The 16,850-nt window shown below is 39.6% G+C and overlaps 1 protein-coding gene across 1 annotated transcript in view; it reads left to right on the top strand.

Annotated features, from left to right (window-relative positions):
- LOC145417508 (dnaJ homolog subfamily C member 5-like) overlaps positions 1-16,850 on the top strand; it is a 67,365-nt gene that overhangs the window by 36,222 nt on the left and 14,293 nt on the right. Inside the window, exon 3 of the mRNA XM_080286216.1 lies at positions 15,450-15,602. Within this exon, the coding sequence (XP_080142342.1) occupies positions 15,450-15,602 (153 nt within the window). The remainder of the gene's footprint in view (positions 1-15,449; positions 15,603-16,850) is intronic.

The following is a 16,850-nucleotide window of genomic DNA, read 5'->3' as shown; positions in this document are numbered from 1 at the left end:
AGATCACAAGTTGGTCGTGATCAACACCGGGTGTACATCCTTGTTGATTCCTTCACTGTGTATCTGGAGCCATCACTAACAGAGGTCACACATCAAGGCTTCATCATTTTGTTTTACTATTCGTTCACAAGTTCCTCATCCATAAACTTGCGTCTTCTGTTTACAACCACTAGTTTCTTCATTGCCAGTGGACCTCCTTCACTCATCTTATTGTCATTAATTTAATTTACTGATTTCACAGATTTCTCTTTATTTTGCTGTTAGTAGTTTCTGAATAGCAAGAATTCCACTATTGGCTAAATTACTTGCAATATACTAGTAACTGTTGACAATAGTCCAGAAGCTACAGCAAAACACGCCCGAGCCCTGCCACTCCCATGTCACCTATAACTGTGATTCATTGACTTGCTTTCGATTGTACTTTATCTTCTGTTATCATGGCATCAGGCGATTTTCAAGAGTACCCTGCATGAAGAATTCCAGTTTTAAAAAAGTTGTATTTTGTTTAGAAGACCTGAGAACTACTTACACGGATATGATTTTGGCATTTGTACGAACATGGCCACCACCGGCTCAACCAACTCTTTGTAAACAAGAATATCCACCATGGTAACTCAGAGCCCCATGGTATGTTCAAACGTTTGGATTTTCAAAGAATTCAACTGGAGCTCCAGGTTAACTTCAGAATGGTCAACCCCACCATCATCAAAAACATTAAAAACGTATATGTTGGAGTTCAGGTGTATTCCATTACCCCGGGAAATAAAGAAAAATAATTCTACGTTGGCTTTCTATTTTTGTTTGTAATGAACATAAATAGGTAACATCTTAATATTCATAATTTTAAAAGTAATTTGCATAAACTAAAATTTTGAATAATATCTTTGTAACGAATGTCAACAACCAATTACGTTACACAAGATTTGTGAAATTCATACTTGAGTACATAAAACTGAGCACGCATCAAGGATATTAACATGTTTCTGCCAACATTATATATATATATATATATATATATATATATATATATATATATATATATATATATATATATATATATATATATATATGGGTGCTGTGGTTGAACCAGTGTCGCTTACTATAAAGTATGCTTGCACCCAGTCGGCTTGCGCAGGCCGATTACACTTGGTTCACAGGCTATACACACATACAAAGCCACTACAACACTACAGTTACACTTACAAGCACTTCTCACCCTACATACAATCTCTACCAGACAACCTAAGCCACTTGATAGAGATACATTGGCTGTATCGTCCCGACTTCAGTCGGGATAGGCCGGTCCTGCAGTGGATACTCAATCGGCTGATGATATATATATATATATATATATATATATATATATATATATATATATATATATATATATAAGGTGGCAAAAGGAATGGCAAGGGTCGGGATGGGTTACGCACTACACCCAACTCCAGGCAGGAGGTTGGTAAAGAGTCTACTGATTGACTAACTAGTCTGATATAGATCACAGATCATACCGTAAATCGACACTCTTACGATGTTCTGTTTGAACGATTGACTCTGGAAAAATTTGTGATCCTCTATGAATCCACCTCTAGACTGGGGTTGATTGTGATGGAAAGTAGTTTATCTCCTTGCTGCAACAGTACAACTCATACATACTGAAATACGTCAGCCACTTAGCACATAGGCCTTAACATAACAGCAGGTATAATCTAGGGTTTGTCCCAGATTTCACGGGGAAGCTGTGTTTCTCTACTTTCAGTAGTGCATATTATAGTTGTTGTTTTTATAGCACCATACACTTCCCTCTTGTCAACTACCGTACTGATTGTCAGAAGTGACTGTGAAATGTTTTTTATGAAAATGTTGTTGATGGAACATTTTCCATTACTGCATTTATTTCAAACTGTCATGAGGCTTGGGTATTCTCTGCATGATACTAATGTTACTGTATTGTTCTAATGAGGTATAATAATAATAATTTACGCTTCTTAATGACAACATGTTCTTGCACAACTATAACTACACATTACGAAGGAAGTAGACAATCACATTTCTGGAAAAAAAAAAAAAATATTTAGCCATTCCAGTAACAACTAAACAAGTTCAGAGTTATGAACTTATCATTCTAAATGTCAGACCATTGGTCCATATTGTGAACAAGCTTTTCCCTTTCATTTTAGAAGGCATCTGCATTAGTATTGTGCATGAGTTTCCGTATAACTTATGCGGTATTCATCTCACCATGGCTGTCGTAAAATAACTACGGCAATAATATTAATCACAGTTTTAATTTTCCCCAACATTCTCATTTATAGCAAACAGGCTTAAGGGAGCAGTGGAAGTACTTCGCGGGAAGGACCGACCTCACTTCCGGGAACTGTTGTCATAATCTTAACGGATTCTCCTATACTGTCATCACGAACCGGATGAGGAAAATCCAGATTCACCTCCGAACTAGATTGTAATCTGCTCGGTGTACAAGACACCTTTAGTCGTTATTTCAGCACTTTATGTAAGTTCACGGTATGGCAACACGTCACAGGGAATTTTGTAAGACGTTAACTTTGAAGGCTGAATAAACTTCTTAGTGTACCTTTCTCATTGGTTGGTGCTTCATACACTATGGATGGCATCAAATTTCCATGGAACACTTCTGCTCTGAGCTACTGGAAGAAACTGAAATTTGAAACATGGACATGTTTTCGAAAAGAGCGGCACCTCAAAAACCCACGGCAGACGTTCAACCTCGTTTCCTTCATATAAGGAGTGAGCTGACGAGGAATGCATTTGGAATATATTTAGTGATATCTCATTTCTGCAATGATCATTTCAATTGCGTTGTGACCTCATTGTAAATCAGCAGTAAGTTTGTGGACGATTATGCTCCTGTCTGCACGAATAAGGTCATCAACTCGTTGAGGACTGGCATCAACCACAACTGTCGCAGGTCGTCCACTGCGTGCTTTGTCTTCCACTGACGTTTCTCATTCTCGAAATTTCTTCACTCACCTTTGCACATTGCTGACATCAATTGTTTCACTGCCATACACCTTCGCAAGCCTTTGGTGGATCTCTGTGAGAGCGCATCCCTCTTTCATCAAGTAATCTGATACAGTTCTCTGTTTTAGCTTCGTATCCATGATGGCACTCCGGCGTTCTTGATGAAAATAACAACAATTAGGTACTATTGCGGACAGGAGTTCTTAGCCACCCTCGTCCAGCCAACCCGTGTATGTGGCAGCGTCGCATTCACGAGCACAGAAGTTGCCTTCGATGCATTTCTGTCGAAAAATATCCCTTCAGCTTTGGGCTTGTACTAATGGATAAAGCAATAGTAATATGTACTTTGAAGGTTTGTCCCTGATAACAGGAATATATCATACTAATTATTTAATAACTTGTTTCTCGTGTAGAGCCAAGCAAGTGACAAATATGTATATTTGGTTCCACTCCACGACTTCTTGTAGGTTTGAACCACCGAACACAGAGTGAACAAGTTCGAAGCATTCATTTGTTTCCAGGAGAGAGAGAGAGAGAGAGAGAGAGAGAGAGAGAGAGCGTGTATGGTGGGCGCCTGTGAATTTTGGAATAATGAGGTGGAGGCAGACTGGCGCAGGGAAATGCAAGGGAGGAGAAACCCTGGATTCGTGTGATCCATTGGAAACAGGCCACAGTGTGAATATTTCTTCCATCAGTCACTAGAACTTGCCTTGTTTTGTGATATATATTTTTTCTTTTTAGGGTTCGTTTCGTTGGAATAATGAATTAGGAGATAAAGCATGTTGATTTAACAAAAAGCTGTGCTTAAGTAATTTGCCTCTCTGTCCAGAGAGAGATATCCAGTTAATGAGAAAAATACTCATGAGTTTGCCAAAAATCTCCAGGTGCCAACCACCAGAGAGAGAAAAAAATGCGAACATAAGGCATTTAACAGAAGTTACGCGGCCTGCCAAATTATTTGACAAAGTCAACTGGCGTTACTCAGAATAAAACCCATCTTTCATTTTGTCCGAGGAGACGTTATCCTGGGATAAATAAACTCCTTCGTTATTAGGCAAAGGAAAAATTCCCTGTTTAGCTCGAGCACCTTATTTACTCATATCGCATAAAATCATGTGTATGTAGCCGGAATGAAGTCTCTTATCAACGGCCTGACAAACTCCCTGTAAAGAGTACCCGGTACTATTTTCTACCGACAGACTGAGTTATGCGGTGAGACTCATCTTTCTTGTAAGGAAATCCACCCCGACTCTGTGTGTGTGTGTGTGTGTGTGTGTGTGTTGAATTGAGAGTCATCTGACTTGTGGTGCATGGTATGCGGATTGGTAGGTTGGTGACTGGGTGGGTGGATTGGTGATTGTGGGCTGGTTGTTTCACAGGCGGATTAGGTGGAGTGGGTGGGCGAGAGGGAGGGAAAGGGCTGTTGGGCTGGTTAAGCGGGGTGGAGTGGGGTTCCTGCATTGTTTAAACGGGGTGGGTGGTGGGGCTACCTGTAGGACAAGGCAACAGACGGGTTTGTGTCGTCCTACTTTTGAGACATACTGTATTGAGTAAAGTTGTGGGTATGTGCGTTGATGGGTGGGTGTGTGCGTGGATGGACGGATTGTGGGAAAACAGGCCACTGCAGTTGGGTGATTTGAGTTAATGTCCGAGTTGAGAATATCGGTGCACAGAGGATATTATTCTGGAATCATGCTGAAGTAGGTATATAAATCCAGTGAGTTACAACAGTTCCATCGAGCAATACGTCTGTTGGTTAAGAGGTCTGTGTTTGAACTGCAGGCATCAGTGGGTGATATAACCACGTCGGATAACAGGTTTATGGGGAATATAGGTTCATTGTGACAAATACATCCATGGGTATACGACCATGTAGGAAACCTGCATCCATGGAGAGATTCAAGGTCGACGGAGAAATTGGTCCGTGGGGAGAAAATACATCAATGGGGAAAATTAGTTCGTGGGAAAATAGGTTACCTAGAAAAGTAGGCGTCTTTGAAAAAAAAAAAAAAAGTCATTAAGGAAAATAGATCCATGGGGGATTGTGCTCCGAGTGGTGAAAATGTCCATTGATAAAAATATTCATGGGGTGAAAATAGGTCCATAGGGGCATACACGTACTGTAAACATACATGGGGATATTTACAATAAATGGGACTTAAAATATCCAACTTTTAACAGCGATCTTTGCCTGAAATTAGGCTTACCAGACCCTATTACCAGACCCTATTAGGCTTACCAGACCCTATTACCACTTTGTCATCCAGTCATTATATTTCATAATTTACCTTCATTTAGTCATTTAGGCATAGAAAGCCAACCGAAACGAAAGGAAAAATCCCTGTTTAACTGTGTTGAGCACCTCATTTCTCCACCTCATTCCTCTAAAATTCATGGGCTCCCGCCTCTCTCTCTCTCTCTCTCTCTCTCTCTCTCTCTCTCTCCTGGTAACAAATGAATGCTTCGAACTTGTTCACTCTGTGTTCGTTGGTTCAAACCTACAGAAAGTCGTGGAGTGGAGTTAAATATACAAATCTGTCACTTGCTTGGCTCTATTCGAGAAACAAGTTATTAAATAATCAGTATGATATAATCGTGTTATCAGGGACAAACCTTCAAAGTAAATATTTCTATTGCTTTATCCATTAGTACAAGCCCAAAGCTGAAGGGATATTTTTGGACAGAAATGCATCGAAGGCAACTTCTGTGCCCGTGAATGCGACGCTGCCACATACACGGGTTGGCTGGACGAGGGTGGCTAAGAACTCTTGGCCGCAATAGTACCTATATATGCTCATTTACTGTGGCGAGTTCCGTCGTTATCAGTAAAATTCTAACCAAGTTATGGGCCAGAAAGCGTTACTCTTCGTACGACCGACTTATAATACACAATTATGCATTTTACTTGTTTCACTGGTATCGCGACCCTTTCAAACCTCGTAAACCAATACATCCAACAAGCCTGCCACCTATTCTAAACATCTGCATCCTAGAGTGGACTGTCTGCCCAGGCTGAATATCACTGGCAGGGTTGCCAGATGTTTCAGAGCAAAAGGGGCCAATTTCTGTCCAAAAAAGAACCAAATTGCTCAGATTGGGGCCAAACTTCATTTTCGAATATTATCGTGGGAAATAATTTGGGTTAAAAATAGTGTAAATCTTCTTTATTGACACAGTAAACACAATAATTCATGGAAAATTAAGTTCTGTAATTGTATCACTTCAGTATCCACATACTTATTCTACAAAAAAAATATTACTCTGCATTATTGCCAACCAGATAATTATAATGAATGATTTAGCTGTAAAGTAGCACCTTGAAAATTAAAGCCCTATCCTTTTTTTAGTAACAACAATTTCTTAAATGAATATCCGTACTTATATTACTGATGAAATTTATAAATGATATGTAAAGACTTAAATTACCATAATGAAACAGATACAATTTTTTTTTTTTTTTACTGAATAAATCAAACCAGTATGAGCACCAGGCAAATGAAATTGTATTTAAGCATAAATTGCCCCATATGGAAAAAGACAGATAATAAAGGTACCGTACATTACTAACCTTCACTAGTCTACAAGCACATTTTATAAGTATTCACATACATCCTCCTCTGTGTCATCATATTTATTACAACTGATATACATCTGAGCTGTAAACAATTTCAGCATCTGCACAGATGGAGTGAAATCCTTACAGTATAGCTCTCTAAACTGGAAGTGACATTAGATGCGTATGATTGCATCAAGCATTTTTGTTCCCGTCCTGTTCCTCTGTTTAAACTTCACTACAGTGACACGATAAAATATTCTCACGACAGTAGCACTGCTCACTGGTGTTATTAAACATGACAGGGAGTACTTTGCCATATCTTGGAAACGGTATTCACCATGTCCATTGCTGTAAGCTCTCGGTCCAGCCCAAAACTGGAGTGAATCATTTGGAATTTTACAGTTAAAAACACTTTCTTCACACCAGTTTTTATCATATTTCTGTATTGCTACTGGAATTGGTCACGGAAAACTTTCATTTCAGAAAAAATGTTTTATAGTTCGGAAAAACAAAAAGGGGCAAAAAAAAGAAAAGGCCATATACACAAAAGGCTCAAACCATTTTTTTTTTTTTTTTTGAGGGCCAAACAGAGTAAAAAATTGCCAGATTTCAGGAGTTTGGCCTCAAAAGGGCCAACCTGGCAACCCTGATCAGTGGCCTGTGTCGTTCAGATATGTCTTGAGTGTCGCTGTGTTAGTATTCGTCTGAAGGGTAATTTGCAACCATAGATTTGACACTGTCTTAGAATGTAATGTACTGTACACTTCTTACAAAATATAGAAATTAGTAAAGCCCTTAATATCATCCCCTGACGCAAAATAATGGCTGGATTCTACAACACAAACATGGAGAACATCACCAAATGCTGGCTTGCCAACCGTCAAGCAGACAGTCACATGTAACATTCCCCAAGGGCTCCCATGGGCTCTTCTCTCACCCACAATCTCCAGCCTATGCATGGATGGCATTCTCACCACAACTGCACACAAACATTTCCTCATACTGGACAGTGAGAGTACTTCCCATAGGAATCCTAAGATCAAGAAAGGTAAGAAAAATGTAGTCATTGTTGAAGACTCTCAAGTAAAATGTCTAAACAGAGCAGTGTACACGCCACTAACTAAACATGTGTGTCTTCCAGGGGCCAGGGTGGGTAATGTGTTGGGAAAAATTGCAAATATCGTGAAGGATAGTGGAGATAAACCCACTGTCTGCCTCAGCGTAGGAGGCAATGATGTTGGTAGGCATATGAGTGAGGTGCTGTGGCACCAGTACAAGGATATGTTGGTTAAGGTTAGCGAGAGGGGAGCGGCCCCTGTAGTGCTGGGTGTTTTGCCTAGGAGGGGGGTTGGGAGGGAATGGTTGCCCAGGACGATAGGTTTTAATTGCCACCTTGATGGGTGTTGCAAAATTAATGCAAACCTTTCATAGCTGGGACAGGTTTTATGGACGGAGTGCCATGCATAGTTGGGATGGGACTCATCTCAGTGGGCAGGGAGTTACTGTTTTAGCTAGAAAGATAGATAAGGAGTTAGATTTTTTTTTTTTTCGGGGTTGAAAGTTGAAGTTGTAACAATTCCACTCAGAAATCGTCATCATCAGGTTTAGATAGATGCATCGAGACTTGCAAATATAAGAAGAATAGTTTAACCATTAGTGTAGATACATTCAGTCAGGCACCTCAAAATAAGTAGTCAATGATGGAGGACAGAATAAACGATGATAGAGGAGCGATACGTGATAGTTCAAAAAATTGTTATATTACTAAAGAGTTGCCCAGTATTTAACAAAAACACAAAAAGTAAATCCCAAAGTAGAGGTATAACTACTCGTAAGAGTCTGAAAGAATACTACACAAATAGCAGGAATTTATGTAATAAAATGTATGAACTGAGGGCTTTAATTTGTACAGAGAAAATAGACATTGCTGCTAATAGTGAAACTTGGATGAATATCTACACGAGAATTATTTGCAGAATATCAGATAAAGTGTCAAACCGTCTTGGAAGAATGGGGGGCGGGGTAGCTATCGATGTAAAGGATTAATTAAACTGTTACATTAAAGCCAACATTAAAGTAAATAGGGACACGGAAAGTGACTGGGTTGAAATTTGTAAGAACAGGAAAAAATATGTCTTAGGAGCCATTTACAGATCTCCAAAATCAAGCAGAGCACATAGTAAATACCTCTGGGAGGAAATTGGGAAAATAGCAATAATTGTAAGGGATCTTAACCTGCCAAGGATAGATTGGCAAAATCAGACAGGGGATGCTGTCAGAGGAAATTCTGGAGGTAGTACAGGATAATTTCCTTTATCAGTATATCAGGGAGCCCACCAGACGTAATAATATACTGTATTAGGTTTGGTTTTATCTAGTAAAGAAAAAGTAATTAGCGATATAGAAGTTGGTGAACGACTTGGTAATAGCGATCCTGGAGAAATTAAGTTCAAATTTATTTGGGATGTCTGTTCTACTGAAAACCCCTCGACCGTTCCTAATTTTCGTCTACGAAATTTTGATGGATTAAGAGCTTATTTTAGAACCGTATTCCATGGGGAGACTAGTTACTTTGGGGAGAGTCAGGTCAGTGGGGAACCCCAGGTCATAGGTGAGGGGCAGGAAATAGATGGCAATCTGTGCCAGGTCACTGGGGAAGCTCAGGTCATAAGTGAAGGACATGATACAGGTCGGAGTTTAGTTCAGGTGATGGAGATTAATCAAGCAGCCGTTCGGCCAGTGAGAAATATAATGAGTTAGTAAATATAATACACAGAAGCCAAGATAGATATATCTCTTCAAAACCGTTTAGAACCAATAAATAAGAACCAAGAGGGTTAAACAGATTAAAATCTCTCATAGGCCAAAGGAGAGGAGTATATGGAAAAATAAAAAGTGGAGAGGAACATTTACGTAACAGACACGCAATTTTGAATAGGGATGTAAAGAGGGAGATATGGAAAGCAAAGCGATGTTATGAAATAAGGTTGCTAGTGAATCGAAACAAAATCCTAAGGATTTTTACCAAATGTACCGTACGAATTATAAAGATAGGATAGGACTTCTCAAAACAGAATCAGGTAACGGTACCAGTGAAGATAAAGAAATGTGCTCGATCCTAAATAATTATTTCATATCAGTATTTAACGAGGAAAATTTAGACCTGGTCCTTCAAGCAGCAAATAATTAAGATGATAATACGGACAATATTCTTAGTAAAGTAACCATTAGCAAAAAGGACGTATTGAAAGAAATTAATAAGTTAAAACCTCAAAAATCGCCAGGTCAGGACGATATATATGCAAAAATTATAAAAGAAACCAAAGAAGAGTTATGACAGCCACTTTTAACGTTATTTAATGATTCTTTAAATTCAGAAGAAGTTCCAGAAGCGTGGAAGACCGCAAACGTAGTGTCCATTTTTAAAAAGGATGATAAAGCAGCTGCATCGAATTATCGTCCGATAAGTCTAACGTCAACCGTAGGAAAAATGCTGGAGTCAATTTTGCAAATAAAATTAAGGAACACTTAGAAAGCTTTAATCTTATAAATGAAAGTCGGCACGGATTTAGGCAAGGACGATCCTGCCTCACAAACTTGCTATCATTCTTCTCGGAGGTCTATGAAGCTGTAGATAGCGATAAAGATTACGAAATTATTTATCTTGATTTTAGTAAAGCTTTTGTTGGGGTCCCACACGAAAGGCGAGTCAGAAAGGTTCGAGCACACGGCATAGACGGCGATATTCTAAAATGGATAGAGTGTTGGCTGAAGGGAGGAAAGCGGAGAGTTTTAATAAATGGAACTAAGTCGATTAGTAACTAGCGGTGCACCACAAGGATCAGTACTCTGTCACTTATTATTTATTACCCGTCCCTCCCCTTGAGGAGCTCAGGAACGGGTATTGTTTCACTCGGTTTGTCTGTCTGTTTGTTTGTTTGTTTGTTTGTCAGTCAATCTGTCTGTTGTCTGTCTGTTAACGACTTTATGCGAAAACTACTGGTGCGATTTTGACCAAAATTACAGAGATGATGGGCTGTGACCTTCTAATCACCTGATTAAATTTTGGGCCAAACTGGGCCAAGGCCCAGGCTGTATGCCCAAAAATGAAAAAAAAAAAAAAAAATAGGGAGGGGGACGGGTAAAAATCGTTATTTTCGCCATAACTCCTTTCAACTTTGTCATATCGACATGAAACCAAAACCTAAATTTGCATTTTTCAAATCTGCCTCCAGTAACATGCCTCATTACATCAGGGGGGTCACCCTCCAGTTAGCGGTAGGGAGGTCAGTGTCAGGTGGGTCGGGCCTTATTCCAAATTTGATATGAGACATCTTTGACCAGATTTTCTGTTGTGTTTATACATCAGCACTAAAATGACTTCCAGGGACGGGTTTGCTGCGTCTTCGCAACGCTTCTTGTTATATCTGTATATATAAATGATTTAGACTTAGGAATCACTAGCAGTATTAGTAAATTTCCCGATGACACAAAAATAGCGCATATCATTAACTCAACTGACGATTGCCTTAACTTACAAAGGGACCTCCATATTTTGTCCAAATAGCAAAAAAATTGACAAATGGAATTTAAAGCTGAAAAATATAAAGTACTTTAACGTAGCAAAGATCCCTGGAGATACTAACTACAACTTAGATAAAGAAATCAGTAAATCGGAATGGGAGAGGGGTCTAGGAGTTATGGTTAGTAAAGACCTCAAACCAAGGCAACAGTGTATTAATGCGAGAAATAAAGTGAATAGGGTCCTAGGATTTATTTCGCGAAGCGTGAACAGTAGGACATCTAAAGTAATACTGCAACTTTATCAACCATTAATAAGGCCACATCTAGCCTACGCCGTGCAGTTTTGGTGTCCGTACTATAGAATGGATATAAATTCCTTAGAAAGTGTACAGAAAAGAATGACAAAATGATACATGATGCTTGGAACCTGTTATATGAGGACAGACTAAAAAGACTAAATTTGCACCCACTAGAAAGGCGTGGAGTACAGTAAGAGGAGACTTAACTGAGGTGTTTAAGTGGATGAAATGAATAAATAAGGGAGATATTAGCAACGTACTTAAAGTGAACATACAGGATAGAACTAAAAGTAATGGTTTCAAATAAGATCAAATCCGTTTTAGTAAGGAAATAGATAGAAATTGGTTTGGCAATGGAGTAATAGATAAATGGAATAAGCTGCCTAGTGATGTAGTTGCTGTCCCTTACATTAAGAGTTTCAAGCATAGGCTAGATAAGCATATGACAAATAAGGGGTGAGTTATAAAAAAATCTTATAATCAATATTAATTCATTCTTTTTCCTTTTCAGGTTGCACTAACATAGTATCTTTTTCTCTTTTCACACTTTACGATAATATGTCCAAGCCAGTTTTTCAATACTGCGTGGTGTTCCTACTGATTTTTTCCTGCCGGCCTCCGCTGGAGGGTTTGGATGGCGGGGGAGAGCCTTCTTCTTTGCAATCCTTATCTCATTCTAGTTGGTCAGTTACTTTTTTAGGAGCTGCCTAGCATGCGCCAACTGGCCCATTGCAGTTATCCACAATTATATTGTTCTTATGTTCTTGTATATACTGTACATATTTCCGCAGCAACCACACATCACATTGCAAACTCAGTCTGCTCTCTGCAACTAGCATTTCTTAACCTACTTTCGATTTGGATCGAGGATAACAGGTTGACGATTGCTGTAACCAAATTCACCACCTCACACACCGCCCGAAACAATCACGAACGCTAACGATATACTTGTCACACACTCCCACACCTACTAAGTTCCTTGGAGTGATATGACACTGGAAACGCCTTCTAGGACCACATAATAGACAAAGGAGTGATGTACTGTCAAACTAAACGCATCTGGGGCACTTATAGGAACAGGCTTTGGGCAACAAACTGAAACACTTTCCCCACTGCATAGATTATTAAATCAGTGATATCCTGGGTTTTCCGGGATGGGCTACCATCCTATCTAACACCCACTAAAAAACATTGCAGACCAAATAAAAACAACGCTCTCTTGATCATCACTGGCTGCACCAATAGTACTGTACTCATACAGCTCACTTATTCTCTGAAACTAAAGTGCTCCTTGTTAGAGAATATCTTGATATCAGGGGCACACAGTTTTAGGCGAGAGTCTGGACAAAACATCCCTGTCATTATATGACAGAGCCACACAACACAAGTAGGCACATAATCTCGATAGGATGGTCGAAAGTAATTGTAGGGAGATAGGGAAGTCGATTGTGGATCGTTATGCACAGCCAGAATAAAGTCGTGAGACGTAGTGTCAACGAGGTGAGTTACAGCACTCTTGGGTTACGGAGTTTTACGTCACAGTTATATCAATAGTGAGTTACAGCGTAACGGAGCGTGACGGCCTAATGACCCTAATGTCGGGCCTTCTCTCTGGCCCCTCTCTCCCCTTTCTTATCTGATGGGAATCTCTCTGACATTATATACAACTTGGAGAGGATGTGTGTGTGTGTGTGATGTAGTGTGTGGTAGATTTCCATTCACGTGGACTAACCGACTAGGGCTGGTTACTCCATGTGTTTGAATACGTCATGAAATTCTTGGTCGTCTGGATTGAAAAGAGATTGTTTAAGATACATCATATGTTGAGAATTCTTGACGGTCTGTGACAACAAGATTGTGGATATACATTATGTGGATTGACATTCCTAGTGAGAAGCTGTGTATATTTCCAGCAGACACTACATCCTGTATATTGTGTTTATGAGATATATACTAATGCCTATATAATGCCTACAACAAAAGCTTCGCTACACAAACATTACGAGACTCTTTTCATTTACATCCCTCCTCCAGACATTCCTACGTAAGCAGTGAAGAAACTACAGACCCACTTCATGCACAAAGCAATGCAACGCCTCGATCAGATCACTGTACTACAAGCGTCTCTTCCTGATGTATAACCATTATAACATAACCTACAGCTGCTTTCACACAAGCGATTTCTGCCGCGGCAGTTCTTGCTACGCGGTTTAAAAATGCATTGAGTCCAATGGGACCATTTACAAAAGTCGGGAGTGGCAAAATAGCCTCCGTGGCAGCTGCCATCGACCTCTCATGGTTCACTAGACTGCGGTGGCAATAAAACTGCCAGGCAGGCTGGTAGCCACGCGTTGCTATGGGTCCATTCACAACTTCACACGAGTGGTTTTGCCCGCGGCGACAGTTACGTTTCAGCTCTGGGACGACAACACCAAACAACTGCTCTGCAGTATCAATAGCTAGCATGTCCTAAAATCGCGCAAATAATTATTTTATATTTTTCAGAACATATTGAAAATATAATTACAGACTTATGAACCCTGTAGCTCTATGTTTATGAACACGGATGACCTTAAACTACAGAACTGTCATGGCATCATCAGCTTTCAGGTCTTCATATAGTGTGCAAAATGCACCTGCAGGAGTTGACAACTGTTCAAAGGATGAATCCAGAATTTCCGATGTTTCTTTTTCCTTTTTTTTTTTTTTTTTTTTTCATGACCTCGTTCATTAAATAAACACACACAACGCTCTTCCTCACGTCCTCCATCATGAAGAGACACTAGTTGACTGACACGCAATGGCTAAAACCGTCCGTGTGAAAGGCTGACCAAAATCGCACATCCAAGCTAGTGGGTAAAACCGCCGGAGCAGAAATCGGTCGTGTGAAAGCAGCCTAAAGCAGAGCTGATCGAGTTCACCTAGTTAAACGTACATCAGGATATCACCAAGTTCTTGAAAAATATCAGCATATATTTGGGTTGGGTGGAACCCCGGATGATATGTGCCCCACTTGTAGAATTGGTTCTCACAACAGAACAGGCATACACTACAACATAGACACAACATCATCGGTGTAGGGAACCATTGGGAGAACCCCATAGAGGTGGTTCGACGGGTCTGCTTGTTTTATCGGATCGGGGTTAATCAACAACAACAACCAATCAGCATTACCTTTTTTTAACGTAATTGACTATGTGCGCAAACAGCCTGGCAGAAGGAGAAGCATTAATGTCGGGTCAGAGAGAACGGCAAAAGGGGCTTCAGACTGTAATGATTGTGTAGGTAACAGACGTATATTGGAAAGGACTTACCTACTGCGGTTGAGCACTTCATCAAGTTGGAAGTGATGAATGTATAAGTAAAATACTGGAATGAATGGTGCTACATAGAGTAAGGTTATTATATACCGGTGCATTAAAAATAAAATGTAATGTGACGGTTTTGTATATTGTGGAATCTACACATGCGGTTACATAATCTGAGAAAAAAGTGATCAATTTTTTTCCATTTTTATCTGTGTTGTTGCAATCTGCCTGCGGTGGCTCAATCGGTAGAGAGGTGGCCTGCAGTCCTAACGGACCCAGGTTCGAATCCCGGCTGGGGCAGGGAACAGTTTAAGGATTTGAATTTCATTAAATCAGGCTTTACTGATCTACCAGAAGACCCGCCGACATGTCGTAAAAATACCCCCGCTAATACCAATACACCAGTCCTGTATGAGACAGCCCTAGCATGTATTCAGTATGGACGATGGGTGTTAGCGCCGAAGTGGTGACATGTAGAGGTGTATGGTATGTAGGACTGCTGGGCATTGATAGCAGGCTGTGAAGCCTATGCCCAGAGTCGGACATTAAAAAAAAAAAAAAAAAAAAAACATAACTCTTGACAGTGTTCATCGTGGGCATTGTCTAATCAGCGTTAATCTTGTAAGTAAGAATAGGTGCCTCGAGATAGCCAGAAGGGGATCCATGGACAACTAAACAAATAAACAAGTTAAAAAAATCGAAAAACACAAACATATAAATGTAGATGAAATGATGAAATCTTACCCGATCTTCTCTCCTCAGTTCAAAGATGTAAACAAAGCCCACGTGATCCTGAGCGACCCCACCAAGCGTGAAATCTACGACCTCTATGGTCACGCCGGCCTGTACATAGCGGAGCAGTTCGGTGAAGAGAATGTCAAGGCGTACTTCTTGGTGACCTCGCCATGGTGCAAGGTGAGAGATAGATTGATAGACTAAGAGATAGGTAACTAGATCGATGGACTACCAGCCCTACACACACACACACACACACACACACACACATATATATATATATATATATATATATATATATATATATATATATATATATATATATATATATATATATATATATATATATATATATATATATATATATATATATATATATATATATATATATATATATATATATATATATATATATATATATATATATATATTTCCAAGGCCTGGAGGGGCTGGGTTTACGATGGAAGAGTTGAGAGGTAGGATGGGACTGGAGTGTATTGGTGTTGTGATGAGGAGATGTAGATTGAGGTGGTTTGGACATGTGGAGAGGATGGGGGATGATAATTGGGTGAGGAAGGTTAGAAGTGTTAATATTGGGGGTGGGGTTGTGAGGGGCAGACCGAGAAAGACATGGGACGAGGTCATTAAGTGTGACCTTAGGGTTAAGGGACTGAACAGGGAGACTGCAATGGATCGTGCAGCGTTGAGAGCCGCCATTAGGTGACCAAGGCCGACACACGCAAGCATGTTGGAGCCTTTAAAAACGAACACGAAAACTCTATATATATATAGATATATATATATATATATATATATATATATATATATATATATATATATATATATATATATATATATATATATATATATATATATATATATATACCTCACCTCTTCTTGGCAAACACTCAGCTGTCTGAGGCAACTGATAGCAAACCTTTTTCTGTATCCTCCTACTTTCTCCATACTCATTTCAAAGCCAGAGGTGCCTGTTGTGTATATATACGCAACAACTTATCTTGTTCTCGCGTTCCTGAACTTGATTCTTCTGAATTTTCTACTCTGTGGCTTCGGCTTTCCTGTCATTCTCTGACTAAATATATCTGCTCTATTTACTTATCCCCTAATCCTACTTACTATCAAAAATTCTTCGACTATCTTACTTTTACGATGGAACACATTCTATCCATTTCTCCTTTCTCTGAAATCTCCATTCTAGGAGATTTCAATATTCACCACCACCTTTGGCTCTCCTCTCCTTTCACTGATCAACCTGGTGAACAAGCCTACATCTTTTCTATCCTTTATGACCTAGAGCAGCTTGTACAGCCCGTATCCCTGACCGCCTTGGAGAGAGTTCCAACATACTTGACCTCTTCCTTATAACTAATCCTAATGCTTACACTGTTAATCTTTCCTCTCCGTTGG

Source organism: Coenobita brevimanus, chromosome 110, assembly GCF_032717465.1.
Source record: "Coenobita brevimanus isolate Jiangsu-jjx chromosome 110, ASM3271746v2, whole genome shotgun sequence".
NCBI lineage: Eukaryota > Metazoa > Arthropoda > Malacostraca > Decapoda > Coenobitidae > Coenobita > Coenobita brevimanus.
This window is presented reverse-complemented; position numbering and strand designations above follow the sequence as displayed.